Here is an 18,868-nt window from a genome sequence, read left to right as displayed (position 1 = left end):
TCTGGAGGAAGAAATGTTCTTCTTGTTATGTCAATTGTGGGGTTAAAACTTGGCTGCCTAATAAGTTGATTTTTGCAGTTTGCTAGTTGGTGGTGATGGTGGAATGTTAATTGTTCAAACCAAAAGTTGGGCATGCAATCTGGCCAGGGCTCTTCCAGTCTGGGGTTGGTTTTAATCCTTTCCAACTCTTATTTCAGTACAATCTATAGTTTGGAAAAGTCTCAGCAGCAATTTTTACCACTGAAAGAGCCTGGGTATTTTCTCTATTTTTACAGCCTCACAAAACATCTTTTCTGACTCCTACAAGTCTGCCCTACACCAAGCTATTACCTGCAACCCTTTATTAATTCCAAATGGCCTTCCTGGACATTCTGATTTCTTCACCTTTTCAAAGCTTCACAAGACCTCTCCAGACTCCCAGGCAGTCTGGAAATCCTGAGCCCTTCATATTTTAAGTATAAATTTATGGTATGATATGTATTTGTTTATTCTGTAACGTGTTAAAACTTAATAAAGATTGAACTTTAAAAAAAGGTGCTTCCAACATGACACTTTTCAGTTACCTTTCTCACTAATCTACATGACCTTTTTTCCCTTTCTACTCTGATTAATATTCTTCTGTAATTTGTATATGCTTACTTCTGGGGACATTATTAGACATTGTGGGTCTGATTCTGATAGGAAGCCCAGCCTCAGCGGCTTTTGAGAATTGCACAGTGGCGTCCTATATAGAATCAAGTCTGTCCTCAAAAACAGACGCCTAATCCCTTATAACCATCCTGATTCTCTAAACGGCATCCATGTCACAGGCGCCAGTTAGAGAATCACGTTGCCGCTAAGCTGATCACTGCAAGGGAAGCTTCCTGCAGTGATCAGTTTAGCAGCCACGGTCGGAAACCCGTCCCAATGCGAAGTTGGCCGGCAGGAGGGATGCCCACTCCCTCCTGCCGCCATCCCTGACCCCCCCCTCCCCCCCACACACACACACACTTACTGTCCATGGCAGGAGGGATGCCCAATTCTTCTTGCCACACCCTCCCCCCTAAAGATCAACAGCAGGAGGGATGCCCAGTCCCTCCTGCCAGAAGCACCCCCTCCGCAGGAAGATAAACAGCAGGAGGGACTGGGCATCCCTCCTACAGGAATCCAACCCCCCCCCCCCCACCGCAGATCAATTGCAGGAGGGATGCCCAATCCCTCCTACCAGAAACCCCCTCCCCCTCCCCAAAGATCGACAGGACGGATGCCCAGTCTCACCTGACGGAACATGTCCTCACCTTAACACCCCCCAAGTCCCCCAAATCCCCCCCCTCCCGTACATTTTTCTTGCAGGCCAGCGAAGTGATGCTTACTCCCTCCCTCAGGGCTGTCTCCACAGAATGGCAGGTCTTCCCCTTCTCGGTGCATCCTGGGATGCACCAGAAAGGGGCCTATGCAATTAGCTAAATCCCTTAGGCCACTCCAGCAGGTTGGTTGGGCTGAGAACTTTGCAGCACCCCCTCATATTGGAGCACTATATAAATGATAAATAAATACAGCTCTTGAGAAATAATCACTAAAATAGTGTGTTAATCAAATATAAAAAGGACTCTGCTTGTTTTTCACTTTTAATTTTTGTGTACTGACTATCAAGGCAAACCACACCGCCTTATGTCTAATTTAATGAAATTGCTAACATTAAATGTATCGTAAAACAATTATCTGCATTCTTTAGTGATCTGCACAGCTTAGTGTTCATAGTAGATCTTCTCCCCATTCACTTAGACTCTGAAACAATATTTATTTTTGTAGGCAACGTAATATATTTTCAATAAAATGATTACTTAGTCTACGGCAGAGTAGTACATTTCGGGAAACCCTGCTTATGAAGCAAAAAACGGGAAAAAGGCACAGGATACGCAACACCAGAAGGAACAGACTGCAATAGTCAAAGCAAAGGGCGATCGGCTGCCACAGTTTGCCAATGGTGTCTTCTGGCTACTGCAAGCCGATAGATTTCCGCTGCTATGCCCGCAGAAAGGAATAGAGCCAATGCCCTGCACCCCGCAAGCTGTAGGGGCCAAGTTCTGCGAGCCCCACGTGCTTCGCCCGAGGGGGCGTTTCCTAAACGCAAGAAACTCCCATCGGGCTGGGCCTAAAGACAGATACTGTACACCCTCCACAAAACACTGGTCACTACTGCGCGCGCCTTATTCTCTCAAACACCATCAAGTTTATTTCAGTGAGCTACGGGCGGATCCCACCATAGAGTCCCGCCCATAAATGTCCGAATTTGGCATCGGGAGGCGGGGCCTGCCGGTAGGGTTGCGTTCCCTCGTATGAACTCGAGCATCACTTGGAGGGAGTCTCCAGCCTGGGGTTCCTGCCTGGTCCCGCCTCCTAGGCGGAGAGGGGTGGAGCTTCTTTGGCGCCGCGATTTCGACCCGCCTGCTTAACTAGAATGGACGGTGGGTGGGCGGGGCCTGAAGTTGGCGCTGCGTTTTGGTCCCGCCTTAGGGGGTGGAGACTGGCTGGGGAGGCGGACGGAGTGGGGGGTTTGCTGTGCATATGCAGGCTCCGTGGAGCTGCGGGAGGGTGTGAGGTGCTGCAAACTGAGCTGGATTGGGGGGTTTGGTGTGATTTTAATGTGCGAGTTGTTGGACAAACTTTGGGATTACGGGCTGCAGGCGTAGGTATGTGCTTCCTCGTTTTTTTTCTGAACCCGGGGTGTGCACGATTCGCAGGATATTTGTTAAGAGTGGAAAGTAAAGCTTGGCCGCATTTCCTTCTGGATATTAGTAATATTATAATTTGGTCACCTGTATTATTATTATTAGCGTTTATCATGGTTCTGGATGTTTAGGTGCTTTCTTGCCTCTTGCTGTAGTTAAAGTTTGTATATTCTGTTTGATTTCTTAATCAGATAACTTTATTGTCAAACTCTTTAAACAAAAAAAACAAAAAATAACTACAAAACTTATTACTGTTCGGGGCTAAAAGTCCGCTCGTTCCTCAGCAAGGGGGAAAAAAAGCTACAGCCAGATTTTTCAAGATCCGCTTCTTGATCTGCCCCTCACATACTTGCAGCGGGCAAACATATCGACACAATTTAGCTACCCTTTGGATTTTTCAACTTGCAAAAGAAAAGGGAACTTTTATATACAGCCCTTCGGCCGAGCCAGCAGATAGGGGCTCCGATTTCGTCTCGGCGGATTGGACTCCCACATCCGCAGCCGCTGGAGTCTGGGAATGTTTCTGTTGCACAGAAGTACTTTTCAGGTGATAAAAAGTGCTTGCTGGCGGCTGACCCTTGTGCTTGTGCTCCCTCCCCCCCCCCTCCCTTGCAGTGTGAGCGGCGCCCGGGGCCAGGCGCTGGTGCTGCGAGCCCGCCCGGGAGAAGCATGCGGCCGGAGGATGTCTGAGGCGGCTGCACTGGGCACGAGGACTCGCGCTTGCCCGGGGAGTTCCAGAGGAATGATTGCTGTGTGGTGCGCTCTCTGCTTTTCCCTGGTGACGGCCCGGCTGGATGAGAGCTTATCGCCGAAACCAGCAGGTAAGAGACCCCGGGGAGCTGCTGCCGAGTTTAGGCAGCGCCTTATCTCAAAAAGCGATCTCTTCTTTTTTATTATTGTTATTTTGGCTTCTCGTGGAAGAGCTAACACGTTGTTAACTGAGTACTTAAGCGCTAATCGCGTGCAAACGCTTCAGCACTTGCTATTGTTTTGGAAGAATTGGCTCCGATGGTGGTAAAATGTGTGCCGGGGACGATTTCACTTGCCGGCGATCTTGCAGGGGGGGAGTTATTTGCTGGGCGCGTCCATTGACCAGCAGCTTAAAGGGGAAGGTAGGATCGCAGCAGGTGCAGGGGCTTTTGGCAGTATTATAATGTATGTCGTAAAGAGGAATGTTGTGGCTTATTTAACAGATACGGGAGGAGGGGAGAGGAAGAACCGGGATGGGGGTTAAAGAATAAGCTACACTTGGTAGCCGATCTCATTTAGGAACAGGAAAAAGTCTGCGAATTGTTCCAGGGCTGTGTTAGAGGGGGGCATTTCTGCTCCTCCATCGTCCTCGAACATGTGCTATGTTTGCATCCAGGAAGTATGATGATTAGGAGGGGGGGGGGAGGTTACAGGAATTTTGAGCAGTTAAACGCATAAGCCCTGGGTTTCTAAAGTCTTGGCCTGGATAGACTGGAAGAAAATGTTTAGGAACTAGGGCGCCATGTGTGAAATTTTGCTCTCTACTGTCTGCTCTGGTGAAATGAATGCCACCCACTGACTTTGGTTTATATTGCATATGTAGAGTTATTTTATTACTGGATTTTTTGTTTGTTTGTTTTTTTTGTTTTTTTTCTTTTTTGCTCTTGCCGAGGTAACAGCTAGAAACTGGCCACATTATACAATCTAACAGATTTATTCAGAATAGCATTCAGATGACTTAAGTCTAAAAGCTGAGATAATAAACATTGCAAAAACTAGTTGTTTTTATTTATAAAATATTCTGATAAGTTAGACATTCAGAATTTTCCTGAGGTTAAAGTTTGGGAATTTGCAAAGTTTGGTCCCAGTAGATGCAAGATGGTTACTCTGAGCTGACTTATTATGGTTATAAGAGTACTTTTAAAGTGTATAGTATTTTCCAAACATTTCCAGAACAATCTGAACACCAGATATTAAATGCATGTTTTAAATTGCTTTATCATAGAACATAATTCACAACACTGGCTGAAAATCTTGAGACAGCCTACAGCTCTAGAGAGGGCAAAGTACTGAAATGGGGACAAGGAAAGTGTTGGTATTCCTGAATCTCCTACAAATAGAGATACTATTTTTGGAAGTGCGAGCAGTAATAGTAGATACCCCCACCTCCTCATGTGCTATCACCCATTAACATGGCTAAGACATTTATGGGCCATGTCAAAATCTATTCTAGAGATCTCCTGTCTTGTAAGTTGTGCTTATTGCATATACTGGTGTGTCTTCATTCTGATTACCAGAATTGTGCTCCAGTTTTCATCCAGAGAATAGTCTGTTGTCCTTATCTTGAGACTCCATAGAATTTTTGTGTATGTTAATTTATGGATGTGAAGGGACTGGGAGAGGGGGGAGTATTTTCAAGGATCCAGTAGTTATGGAAAGCAGAAACCAGGCAAGAGAATATTTAGTGACACAAGCTGCTCTTAAAATATGCTTTATAAGTTTAAAAAATTGGTATGTCACTCTGATGGGCCTCAGCTGCTACCTGATTCTCTGTTTATTTTTCAAAGCCCTGTAATGGGAGGCAGTTGGGAGGGTGTTTCTTGTGCTTTCTTTCTGGGTTCCATGAACCAAATAGAGAGCTGCTATTGATCAGGAAGATTTGCAAGGGTGAGAAGCAAAGCTGCCAAAAAAAAAAAAAAAGTGACAGGAGAATAAATGGTCTTGGTGGAGGCAGAGGGATGGGGGGCATGACGTTTGTGCCCCGTTTGGTTGCAGCTATAAATCACACTAGGGGTTGTTTTTTTGTCAGCAAGAAAGTGCTAATAAAACACCAGATTCTGACTAAAGCACTAGGCTCATTTTTCACAAATAAGTTGATTTATGATGCACCATCCAGACTTATCCTTGTTAAAGCAAACGAGTTTGGTGCTTGAACATGGACTCTTGTCTGTGCCTTGGACATGTGGTATTCTGTAGGTACTTCATTTTACTTTTAAGATCTAGTTTGGGTTCCCTGATATGGAAGGAAAGGTGGCTTGATTCCTAATTACAAAATCAAAAGAGATCATTTTACTATCAGAAGTTAAGTTTCTACTACTATTACTTATGTCTATAGCACTGTCGGGCAACACCAAAACATGGAAGAAACAGTCCCTGCTCGAAAGAGCTTACAATCCTTGTTATGACAACAAAACTGGACAAAAAATCCATAGCTGGATTCAAAGTGCTTGTCAAAATTTTATGACCGGCGTTGTCATAGCCCTGCTGAGAAATTCTTTCAAATAGACCAAATGAGCTAATGCTGAAGTCACCTTGTATGTTTAAAAGCGCCGCCTGTCCCAGGCTTCCTGTAGTGGTTTTTCATATACAGTACTAACTAGTTCTGACTCCTTCAGTTAAGCATGAACTAGTTGATAAAAAGTATTTTTTTCAGGAAAAGATGGCCACCTTCTAGTGTTTGTTAAACATTCTTATTCTTGGGTACTTTTTTTTATCTGCCTCCCTTAAATTTTGATAACTGTAGCCCTCTGTGCATTCCTGTGTTCTATCTAAACTGCAGTTGTTTTCATCCAGCTGACTTGTGGATGTAGATAACAGCTGGATTATTTTTGGGAGGGAGGGGGAAGGATGTTTGAAGGGTCTTTCCCATTTTTGTGTCTCTGGGAAATATGCTTTCTACATCTGGCCCTTCTGTTTCTGCAGTTTAGGGAATGGGGGGTGAAGATGGTTTAGTTGGGGCAATCTCCAGTTCAAAGCTTCTTTTTAAAAAGAGAAATCTTATAAACTGTGTGAAGGGCATATACAGACTTTCAGAGCAGAGTTTATAAAAAGTCAAGCTAAAAATTGAATAGCCAAACCTTTACTCTCTCTCTCTCCCCAGTCACTTTTAGTGAAATGGGCCATAGGGTGTTGCAGTGTTTGCTGTTAGTCTCAAGTCTTATTTTCCATAAAGGGGAGCTTGCTAGAATCTTTTCCTGGTATGGGACCATGAAAGGTTAGAACAGGCGCTGCTTTGTGTCCACAGTCACTTGCATGAAACACACATTGAGGGGTGATGTTTGAGGTATGTGTGTGTGTTTGCAAATATGAATGCTGGCTATTGGAGAAGAAGGGAGTGCAAGCTTCATGATCTCCACAGGGAGGTGTTCGACACTGGCAGGAAGAAGGCAGATGGCTGGTCTGCTACTGAATAGACCCTCTAAACTTTTTTTTTATTTTTTTATTTTTTTTTTAACTTTTGGGGTGGGAGATTCTCCTCTGGGCAGAAACTTGCTTCTCTCTGTTTCTTGGGCCTGCTGCAGGGGGAACAATGTTGGATTTTTATTTTTATTTAAATTTATGAATGAAAGGCCCAGTCTGAATGTGTGTGTCATTCACAGGCTATGACAGATGATTAGGGGCTCCACAAACTCTTTTTACCACCTTGTGCATGCAGTCACTCTATTGAGTAAGTCGGATAATAGATTTCAATGTATGTAAAACAAGGAGCCCTCTCCCCCACCCACCACCACTTTTCCAGTGGGCACTGGTATTCAGATAAAGATATTTATGCTGGATGGTTTGTGGACATCAATTAAAGCCCTTTAGTTGTGTTCCTCTAGGGTAGGCTGCCTGGCACTGTATAAACCCCTTTTGAAATACAGCTTGGGGGGGGGGGGGAAGGTACAGCTAGTGATTAGAGCAGTGGGCTGGGAAATGGGAAACTTGGTTCAAATCCTATTTCTCTAAGGGTCACTCCTTGCAACCTGGGCAAGGTGAATTCCTGCGGGGAAATATGTCAAAACTATGTTAATGCAATGACCGGTACAACCAGATATTTCTTATTGTAATCCGCCTAGAACTGAAAGGTTAAGGTGGAATGGTTCATAGACAAAGGTGCGCCTAGACAATTGAGCGCAGCGCGGAGGCGCGCGCAGCTCAAAATTACTGTTTTTAGGGGCTCCGACGGGGGGTTTTGTTGGGGAACCCCCCCCACTTTACTTAATAGACATCGCGCCAGCGTTATGGGGGGTTTGGGGGATTGTAACCCTCCACATTTTACAGTAAACTGAACTTTTTCCCTAAAAACAGGGAAAAAGTTAAGTTTTCAGTAAAATGTGGGGGGTTACAACCCCCCACAACGCCCCCACAACACGGCGCGATGTCTATTAAGTAAAGTGGGGGGGGGTTCACGCCCCCCTCCCCCCGTCGGAGCCCTACAAACTTTAATTTTGAGCGGCGCGCGCCTCCGCGCTGCGCTCAATTGTCTGGGCGCGCCTTTGTCCCGGCGCGCTTTTGACCCGACACCAGGTGGAATAGAAGCCAATAAATGTACTGTAAATGTAAGTGTGTTTAGCTCCTGTTTTCATTTAGATTGTAAGCTGTTCTGGGTTAGACGTTAACTATTGCCGAATACTTAAACAGCACTATACAATAGTAATTTCTCCTGTAGTACTTTGAAAATAAGGTGCATTGGCAGTGCTCTTGGATCTTTTCTTTTCACAGGAAATTTAAGTCCGTTGGGTGAATTTTAGAACTGGGACTGTAAATATTTAGCAGCTCCTCTTTCGAGTCTCACCTGTGAAGAGAGGCAATATCACCTGCAAGCCTGTTTTTTTATCCAAACACAGTGTTTAATAGATGCTGTCGGAACAGATTTGGGTCATCGGCAGCAGTCGGCCAGGAGTTAGGTAAAATCTCAGTTCACTTAATGCAGGTTCCGCAGTGACGGAGTTTTTAAAGAGCACGTTCTCCCTCGCTCAGACTGACTCGCTCTTGGCAATAGCCCTGGAAGCAAAATTGAAATGGGTGGTTTTCAGGTCTGCCTTCGTGTTTTAGTTCAAGGGACAACATTTAGGATTGGTAGGAGAGTGGTGCTTAGAAGAGTCAGTCCAGTGCCGGGCAGACTTCTGTTGTTGCCATATACGAGACACAGATCGTAGATCAGGATGGACTAGAATGGGACGTGGAGACTAGTGCTAGGTAGACTTTTTATGGTCTTGAGCCCTGAAAATGACAAGGTGGATCAGGATCGAGGAGGGGTTGTTTTTTGTTTTTTTTAGAACACATTCATATCATATGATAGACGTTTAAATACCTACGTGGCGTAAATGCGCATGCATCGAGTCTCTTTCAATTGAAAGGATGCTCTGGAATGAGAGGGCATAGGATGAAGTTAAGAGGCGAAAGGCTTAAGAGTAATCTTTTACAGAAAGAGGGTTGTAGATGTGTGGAACAGTCTCCCGGAGGAAGTGGTAGAGACATAGACTGAATTCAAGAAAGCCTGGGATAGGCACGTGGGATCTCTTAGATAATGGCTAGTGTGGATAGGCAGACTGGATGGGCCATTTGGCCTTTGCCTGCCATCATGTTTCTATATCATATGCTCTGAGTGCAGGTGCTGTATAATCTCAGTGGGGGAGGGAAAGACATCATAAAATGTAATATTATTGAACAATCACTAGTGAATGTGACTTTTGGACAGACTGGATGGGCCATGCAGGTCTTTTATCCGCCATAGTTTACTGTGTTATGTAGTTTGATGGCTGCCACTATAACCTGGAAACCTACACAAAAATGTAGAATCAGTGATGCAATAGCAGAACTGATGGAAGTGAGCCATCCAGCCTACAGATTCATTGATAAGGCAGTGGAATCCAAGTGGCCACTGTATAACTTTCCACCAGTGGAGAGAGGCAGGGAATTGAGAATTTCTGACCTGGAAGATTAGAGACTTGATTTTATTTAATCAGGTGTACCTTCTTTTTGCTCTTCCAGTGGAGTGTGTATGCGTGTAATCATGAAGGTGGGGACGTTGGCAGACTGGAGGTGTAGTACACTGACCTCTGGTGGTTGTGTTTTGTATGTTTTGCTTTTTCTTGGGTCTTATTTTCTGTAAAATTGTGGTGTGGATTCAGAACGGCCGCTGCTACAGAATCATTCTTTTCACGCTCTCTGTCTGTGGTCAGTGTTCTGTATCATTTTCCTGGCATGCTTCAGGCTGGCCCATTTTGTGGAAAAGCAACAATGTACCTGATAAATTGAGTCTCACTCCTGTTTAAAGAGCAGTATTTTTCAATTCAGGTGCCAAAAATATGCTGCTTATCCATGGAGGTTGCTGCACTTTTATACCTGACGTAGTAAAGTCCAGTGAATATTCAAATAAAGGACGCTGTATAATTTGGATTTATGTATTAATGTTCAGAGTAAATAGCATGAAAGGGATTTGAAAGTACAGTACAATTTCTAGTTAGAATAAATACATGATCATGGTTTGAAGACTGAATTTAATGGATTTGTGCTATATTGTACATGTGCGGTTGTAATTGGTGTCTGAAGGTTGAGTTGCAGAAATAAAATGCATTCATGGAGTCCTACAGGTAGCAGCAAACTTTGAGCCAAATAAAATTTTGCATGCCAGGTTTAGCATATTCCAGTGGTTCATAAATTAACAGAGTGGTAGTAGCAGAAAGAGTCCTTGTCTCCTGCCACAATTTTCCCTAAATCAGAAAATATATTGTTAGCAGGGCTGGATAGACCATTAGGCAAGACTAGGCAGCTGCCTAAGGCAACAGCTTGGGGGGAGGGGGTTGGGAATCGGAGCAGCTGCAGTCAAAGCAAACCAGGGCCTGTCAAACACTTAAACTGAAGAAACAAAAAGTGCTTTTACAGTAGGGAGGATGGGTAGTTTTCAATGGCACATTTACCCAGGTTATTCTGGGAGGGGTGGTGGTTGAGGTAATCACAATGGGATGTGGTAAAAGGCCTAAATACCAATTTGGGGAGGGGGTGGCGGCACGTAAGGCTGATATTTTACCAAGGATACTAATGCCCTTGACACCAGCTCCAATTTTCCAGGGTGCAAAGAGAGAGAGAAGCCCTGATAAATCGACTGACGTGGCATATGACAGCATGTTTTGAGTTTAACTTTTTTCTGTTCTCGTGAATCGTGTTGTAGGCAACAAATCTTGCGTGAAATTCTTAAAATGGATAACCAGATATGGGACCGGGAAGGGGGTACCATTTTTGTGACTTACACTACACTTTCTAAAATCAGTTACTGCAGTGTAGTGTGTATGTAGTTTTGGGGGGGGGGTTCCCCCTCTAAGGCTTGAATGTGGGCCAGGTTGTTAGCTCTCCTGTATTGTTCACAACTCTTGCGCTGTTATCTTCCTGATACCTGATTGTGACCAGCTGTTACCAAACAAGTTCCACAAGACTTGGTTGGGAGGAGATTTTGTGTCCCTTCATTTTTTTTTATTTTGACTTTAAGTTTTATTAATCTGTGGTTTCATCTGTACCGCCCACCCGACAGGGAGACGACTTTAAGAGGGGGGGGGGAGGGGGAATGCTCCCATTTTTTTTTTTTTTTTTTGCTTACTTGCTGATGAGTGTTTGCTGTGATATGCTGCCAAATCTGACTGTGCACCCTGGTATAAGGAGGTGGGAGGGGACATGCCTCATGGACTTTAAGGCACACATGTTTGATTGCAGAATGTTTCAAGCTGGTAGTTTCATTCATTCTCTGTTGGAACACAGAGCTGTAGCCAAACATAGGGTACATTGCCCTCCTGTGGAAAACTGCTGTTTCTTGTCGGTAACTTTATTTCTGGGTTGTTTTTGTTTTTATTTTAATGTTCTGCTAGTATTAATGTCCCTGGCCCATAGACATTTATTAGTCACCTTCCACCAGCATTTGATGCATTGAATGCTCTGCTCGTTTTATCCCAGAAACATGAACTCAAATAAAGGCCAAATGGTCCATCCAGTCTGCCCCACCTACAGCATCCACTATCTCTTTCTCTTCTTTATAAGATTCCACATGCCTGTCTCACGCTTTCTTGAACTCAAGACACAGTCTTTCTCTCTACCACTACTATTGGGAGACTATTCCACACAGCTACCATCCTTTCTGGTAAAAAAAAAAAAAAAAAAAGTATTTCCTTAGATTACTCCTGAGCTTTGCAAGTTGCAAGTTTCAAGTTTATTTTTAACTTATTGAATCGCTTAATTTAATTTGCTAAGCGATTTACAAATAAAAAGAAAGAGGTGTACATATTAGTTTAATAATAATAGATTAAATAAGTTTGACATACTAACATACAGACTAACAGATACATAAGGAAAGGAAGGGCAGAACTACAATTGTATATATGAAAGAATACATAAATGGTAAAAACAGCAGGTAGGGTGATTAAGATTAAAAAAAATATATATATATATATATATGATTATGAGTTAAAAATATAATTATAAGTTAAAAGCGTCTTTAAAAAGGAAACTCTTCAGAATGCCTTTAAAAAGTTTTAGGTCATTTTCCTCTCTTATATACTGAGGTAAAGAGTTCCATAATTGTGGGGCCATTACAGAAAAAAGAAGACGACGAGTTCCGATAACTTTTAGCGATGGAACTGTTACAAGTTTTTGATTAGCGGATCTTAGAGAACGTGATGTATTATGTGGGATAAGTAGCTTATTAATGAATTGAGGTTCGTTTGAGGACAATGTTTTAAAAACTAAAAGTAAAAATTTAAAAGTAATGCGATGAGCAACGGGAAGCCAGTGTGATTCAATCAGGAGTGGTGTAACATATTCAAATTTTTTATGGTTGTGTATTAATTTGATGGCGGTATTTTGAACTATCTGTAGTCTTCTCATTCCGGAGCTCCCTTTCAAATAAAAGGGACTTGCCTCGTCTGTATTTATGCCACATAGGTATTTAAGCATCTCCTATCGTATTTCCCCTCTCCTACTTTTTCTCCAAAGAGATCTTTTAAGTCTGTCCCCATATGCCTTATGACGGAGACCACTGACCATTTTAGTAGCCTTCCTCTGGACCAACTCCATCCTGTTTATATCTTTTTGAAAGTGTGGTCTTCAAAATTGTACACAATATTCTAAATTAGGTCTCGCCACCAGAGTCTTATAGAAGGGCATCAATACTTCCTTTCTTCCTACTGGCAATTCCTCTCCCTATGCACCCTAGCATCCTTCTAGCTTTTGCCGTCACATTTTCAATCTGTTTGACCACCCTGAACTACCGTATGTGTTTTTGCAGGACACCATCTCCAGTTTTTGCCTGCGTTGTCTCCTTGCACCTACTTCCTCAGGTTTGTGGCTTTATAACCAGAAATTCCTCTAGCAGCAGTTGTAGTTTGGAAACTTAATTGCTCTTGACACAAACTTATTTAAGTAGTATTTGCTAACTTTGTATCAACTTAAGCATGTTTTTGCTTTGTGTTCAAAGTGTGTTGGCTTGGTGCACCACCATGTGGAAAATTCTCTGTTTCATCAAGCCTTTGACATCCTGGATTGCCTAGGGTTCGGTTCTCTGGATGTAGCATTTATAGGTGCTAGGAAGGGGGGAACTTGTTCATGGTCATCCTTTATAAGTGACACCTGGTGGAAGGATTTGTAGCCTGTGACACAGGGTTCTAGAAAGTGCTGATGCACAGACTACATTATAAGCACAGTAGAAATCGCATGGCTCTATTAAAAACGGTGGGGGTTGCAATGCCTAGGAAGGTGTGAATGATGACTCGAGGCATGAGAACTCAGCAGTGGCCCTGATCTGGGTTGGAAATAAATGACTAGGATAAGTCTGTGCTTAAATACCACATACCTGGCCCCTCAGTATGTGGACTGCAGCGCGGGAGGGTATTCCAGTGCCAGTAATCTTGCCTCTCTTGGCAGGAGATGTGTTGGTAATGGCGAAGCATTCATTGACTTGTGTTTTGCTGTGCTTTTTATGAAGAAAAAAAATCTGTGCACAGACTGAGCAAAGAAAATCCCTGTTTGCAAGCATCCCATGAGAGTTTTGTGGTCAGTGAGATGACATAATTATGCTCTGTGCATACATCAAGGCGCCAGTCATCTCTTGCTTTGCCCCAGTGTTACAGGAAGGGCTGGCTCTGGCCTAGCCTAAGTGTTTCTGTATGAAAGTCGGTCCAACCCAGCTAGTCCATACAGCAACCAAGGCTGGATTCCAAAAAATTTTACAAGTCAAGCATGATTTGCTTTGGTCATGTCTTCTGTTAAAAAAAAAAAATAAAATAAAAACTGGAATTAAAAAGGCTGGATGTTTCTGATCTTAAAACCACTTGGGATCTGCAGGGCAGAGAGGAGATAAGCCTAAAAGGTGAGAGGAGGGCACGGTCAGAGAAGATAAGAGGTCTGAAAGTGCAGACTTTATTGTGCCTTCCACAGCAGGTTTTATCTTTTCTCTCCAAAGAGGACCTTCTGTGCCTCAGATAAGCACCAGACTGCTGACCTTCCAATTAATCTTCTAGATAAGGGAGTCAAGGACTCCTTGCAATTTCCCTTTTAATTAGGACAACAAAGTGGCTCTTTTTTTTTTTTTAACTCTAAGGCCAGGATTTTCAAAAGCCCACGTTAAAATTTGACGGTCTGCTAACGCAGCCGTTTTGATACCGAATCTAAAAACTCAAAGACTAAGCTTGGAGTTTTTTTTTTTTCAGTTAATTAAATAGCTGCCTATTGGATAACTCAAATTCTTAAAACTAGCTATTAAATATTTAATACAAACAAGTATTATCTTAATCAATTCAACTTTAATATTATCTCCCACAATTCATTTCATTTCATTACAGTACAACTTCTCAATTCTTAATTTATTAATAAATATCTGAATAATTTAATCAGTGAACCTAATCCCCATCAACTCACACTCACTTCCCAACTTTCACACACATACAACAGTCATTGTGATTATTTTTATCCAAAACTAGATATTAGTTCATTAGTCCATTATCATCTAGTCAGAGAGGCTTCAAACTGAGAGTTGCACAACAGTCTAGCACATGAAAATCACAGTTTCTTAAACACAACCAGCAGGCCTCTCTGTCCTCATGATGGTCCTGTTCTTCAATTCATAAAGCATTCAGCTTAACACAAGACTGTATTTCACCACCTGGTGTCTTCAGGAGCTGTATTTGCAAGGCTCACCAACATCACAACTTCACCTACAATGCAAAATAATTCACATGCATTCCCTTTCATTCATACTAAAACCATACCAAAATCATTAAAAAAAAAAACAAAAAAAAAAAACCTTTCACCGACCAATAAATTAAGCATGACTCAAGCAGGACCCAGGGTTCGGCACAAGCCAGGATCAGCTGACAAGCAGGAAACACCATCTACCAAGAGATCAAACTGCATGACCTCACTTCCTCTCCATTAATCTTATATCCCTGTTCAAACAGCTCCCGTTCCAGTTATAACAACTTCCAGACCACTTCTTTGTTGTATACAACCATATTCAGCCCCATTCCTGTTACAACAGATTCCATTCCACTTCTTTGTTTGAGTCTATAAGGCTCAACCGTATTCCACTCATGAATTAATCTCTGTTCCCTTCTAAGCAGTACCTCAGAAACATTACCACCATTTAGTAAAGACACTTGAATCAAAACACAAGCTACATATCCTCTACCTTTATGAGCATTTGTTTGCCAATGCGAAACATGCGGGGTATCCTCCTTACCCAATCTGAGATTACTAAGATGTTGAGCTACCCTGAATTTGATCTTGCGTCACGTTTGCCTCGGATACCGTTTATCACATGGGCAAACTATACCATACACCACCTGCTTAGTGTCAGTCTGTGTGTGCTCTTAAGAAAAATTAACGATCACTCCCAGGGACCACAATCCTGTCAGTTACCAAGGCAAACTGGCAATATGCACACCTTGCACATTTAAAATGCCGCAGTTGTATTGCAGCCTCACTCGCTGTCACTGCAGGACCAGAAACAATTCCTTCAAATTACTACCCCTAGCGTAGGCAAACCTGGGCATTTCCATTAGTCGGGGATGACAGTGAAGAAGCAGCCATAATTTCCATATACTTTTCCTTAGCTCCTGTGCCTGATAAGAGTGTGTTAGCACACACGTGACCGGCTGCGCACATCACATCTGATCCTTTCGCTTCAATAACCATTGCCTATCAACATACGTAGCTCACTTACGGGCTCTCTGAATCACTCTATAGGGGTATCCCTGCTGAGCAAATCTTACACTCATTTCATCTGCCTGTCTACAGAACTCCGTCCTTTCAGTACAAAGCCTTTTTTAATCGCAAAAACTACCCAACCGGAACACTGTCTCTCAACCTATGGGAGTGATAGCTGTTATAATGAAGGACAGTGTTCCGGTCCGTCTCTTTACGATAAATTGAAGTGATAAACTGCCCTGCCCTTAATGTCAATTCTAAATCCAAAAAATGGATTGTTTGAGAAATGGTGAACTGAAATGATATATTGGGGTCACATGTTTCCAAATGTTCAAGAAATTGCTGCAACCTAGCCATAGACCCCGTCCATAGCAGCAGTATGTCATCTATAGATCGTTTCCAGGCACCTATGCACTAGTGCTGCCTGATTCAGGAAAAAAAATTTTGATTCGACTTCAGCTTATTGATTCAATTTTCCTGCTCAATTTGGTGTTTTTTATAGCCTCTTTACCCCCTTTGCCTTCTCTTAACCACACTGGCTTGGTGTAAACAAAAAAGACTTTTCCTCTCTCTGTTAAATCCTAGCTCATGTTTGTGGTCTAACACCAGCTCTAGCAGGATACACGTTATAGATCTGACATATTGTAATTAAAAAAATTAAATTATTTTTTCTACCTTTTGTTGTCTGGTCATTATTCAAATCTTGTTGGTCCCAGGCTCTGGTTGTCTTCTGATAACTTGCTTGCCAGGGTCTCCTTCTTTCTTCTTTCTCCATGCTAACCATCCATCTTCTATCTCTGTCCTTCCCTTCCCTCCCCCAGAGGTCTGGCATCTTTCCTTTTTTTTGTTTCCATCCACAGATTTACCTTTTCTCAACTACCCTTTCATCCAGCATCTCCTCCTTCCCCACCACCCCAGGGTCCACCATCTCTCCCTTTTTTTTCCCAACTACCCTCCTATCCAGTATCTCTATCCCCCCTCCACATCATCCCTTGTATCCAACTTCTTTCCCTTTCTGTTCCTTCCCTCCCTAAATCCCATTGTCCACCATCTCTCTCTCTCCCCTCTGTTTTTAGACCCATTATTTCTTCCCCTCCCCCAGTCCGACATATGCACGTCTCTTTGAACCCCCTTCCCTCCCTCCCTCTGTGTACTTCTACACTAGGGCCCCCATCCCGGAAGGCCTGCATGTGCCCCCTGGCCTCCCACGCATTCAAATCGTTAATTGGGTAGCACTACTATGCACCCAGCTTAGGGGCTGACATAAACAAACTGCCTTTTAAATCTATCCATGTAAAGGCATGCAATGGATGGCGCTACAGTGACCCCCATTGTGACACCCTTGGTTTGTAGGAAAAATTGACCCCAAATGAAAAATAATTATTAGTAATAACCAATTGACCACAATTTCCCAAGAACTCCTGTAAAGGGTTAGAAAGACCCAGACTAGCTGCACTATCTCGGACCAGAAGAACTGCCTGATCTTGCGGGATGTTAGTATAAAGCACCTTTGTGCAGCAGAACCCTTGCAGCTTGTATCCCTTCCTCCCCCCGCTGCCACGCCCCCACCTGCCGACCCATCTCTCCTGCCGACCATGAGACCAAAATACTGTACCTTGTAACAAACGGCAGCGTTGCAGCAGTGTAGACAGGCTGCTTCATGGTTTTCTCCTGCCCGGGCGCATGTTGCTGCTGTGTTGCTGATGACATCAGTGATGCAGCAGAGGAACGCCTGGGCAGGAAAAGGCTGGGAAGCAGCCTGTCTGCATTGCTGCGATGCTGCCGTTTGTTACAAGGTACAGTATTTCGGTCTCGCGGTTGGTGGGAGAGATGGAAGGGTTGGGGGCAGGCAATCGTTGGGAGGGGTGCAAAGGGAAGCGCTGCTGCCGGCGACTAGGGCTTATTTTCAGGGGTAGGGCTTATATTAAGACCTACCCCAAAATTCATGGTAGGGCTAATTTTTGGGGAAACACATTATGCTCAAAACAGCAAAGCGTGTTCTTTTCTGTGGTTTGTAGCAGCCTCTGATAATCGTATGTAAATACATTACAATGAGCTCATCAATATTAAAATGTGCATCAATTGGAATGCTCAAAATGAAGTGCCAGTTTTTAACACTCCAAAATCTTCAACAGGTTATTTAAAGAAATTACTCAGGACCTTGTATCATAACCAGGTTAAATAGTTAATTGGCACTATAGTTCATGGGACTAGTAGCCCTTTAGGTGGTGCACCGTTTTGGATCGGGCTTGCAGGTGCTGACATCTCCCATTAGCAGCTCAGTGATGTAAAAATAGTGAGGTTTCTTCATGGAGCTAACTAGGTGGGCCACATTCTTTTAATACAGTTCTTCCTAAGTCCCATATAGCCTTGCCCCGCATGATGGATCTTTGAACAGTTTCATGGTCCTGAGTGTACCCTTGGGACACTGGGCTAATGGGCAGGCATCTATAAATTTCGTCCTTCATCCAAATACCTCGATATGCATTTACCATAGTCATTAATGGAGGAGCACATATGGATAATTAAGCCTCCATATCTTGTAGACCCACTTTTTGATGTATTTATCTGATCGATTGGGTGCTGGCAGACATGGCCGCACTCCCTGACCAGGTTGCACAGTGAGGGTCCCTTAAATAAATTTGTGGTATACTTGCACTTAGAAGATAGCACTCCTTCACCTCTTCATGATTTACCTCGCTTCTGCCCTCTGGCTGACTGGAATGCTTGGGGATTCAGCCCCAGCTGTCTTTTCAGTCGGGCCAGTTGTTCTCCCACCAGATCAGTCATTGCAATCTCTCCTCAGGCCAGACAGAGAATCTCAAACAGGTTTTCTAGCAAAGGAAGGATCATCGCCGAATCTTGAGTCGCCTAAATAAAGAAGTCCGGGGCCATTTGCAGTACCTTGATCACTAGTTGGTGAGTGGGGGACCAGAAATGTACCTGGACCTGAAGCCACAGAGGTACCTGTGCATGGCTCTCTGGATCATGAGAGACTGGGTGGGGTTGAAGGTGATGCAGTCCCCATGCTACACAAGGATATGATATCTCCTCCCTCTGGTGATGGCCAACCTGCACAGCTGGAAGCCCTCCTTATCAATTACAGTAGAGAAGGGGAGTTGGATTCACTCTCCGATAGACTGGCTGCTTGTTGAGGAGCGGGGCTCTCATTTGGCAATCTCTCCCTTGCCCTTTGGGTCTTGTTGGCGGTGTCATTCCCAGCATCAGGACTGCAG

The 18,868-nt window shown here is 43.5% G+C and overlaps 1 protein-coding gene across 7 annotated transcripts in view; it reads left to right on the top strand.

Annotated features, from left to right (window-relative positions):
- Window positions 1–2,537: 2,537 nt before the first annotated feature.
- FGFR3 (fibroblast growth factor receptor 3) overlaps window positions 2,538–18,868 on the top strand; it is a 135,630-nt gene continuing 119,299 nt past the window's right edge. For all 7 annotated transcript variants that reach the window (XM_033951068.1, XM_033951059.1, XM_033951050.1 and 4 more), the window contains exons 1-2: window positions 2,538–2,672; window positions 3,327–3,532. In XM_033951068.1, the coding sequence (XP_033806959.1) occupies window positions 3,394–3,532 (139 nt within the window). In that variant the 5' untranslated portion in view covers window positions 2,538–2,672; window positions 3,327–3,393. The remainder of the gene's footprint in view (window positions 2,673–3,326; window positions 3,533–18,868) is intronic.

Source organism: Geotrypetes seraphini, chromosome 1 (assembly GCF_902459505.1).
Source record: "Geotrypetes seraphini chromosome 1, aGeoSer1.1, whole genome shotgun sequence".
In the NCBI taxonomy this organism is placed as follows: Eukaryota; Metazoa; Chordata; class Amphibia; order Gymnophiona; family Dermophiidae; genus Geotrypetes; species Geotrypetes seraphini.
The sequence above is the reverse complement of the archived record's forward strand: the minus strand, read 5'-3'. Positions and strand labels throughout refer to the sequence as shown.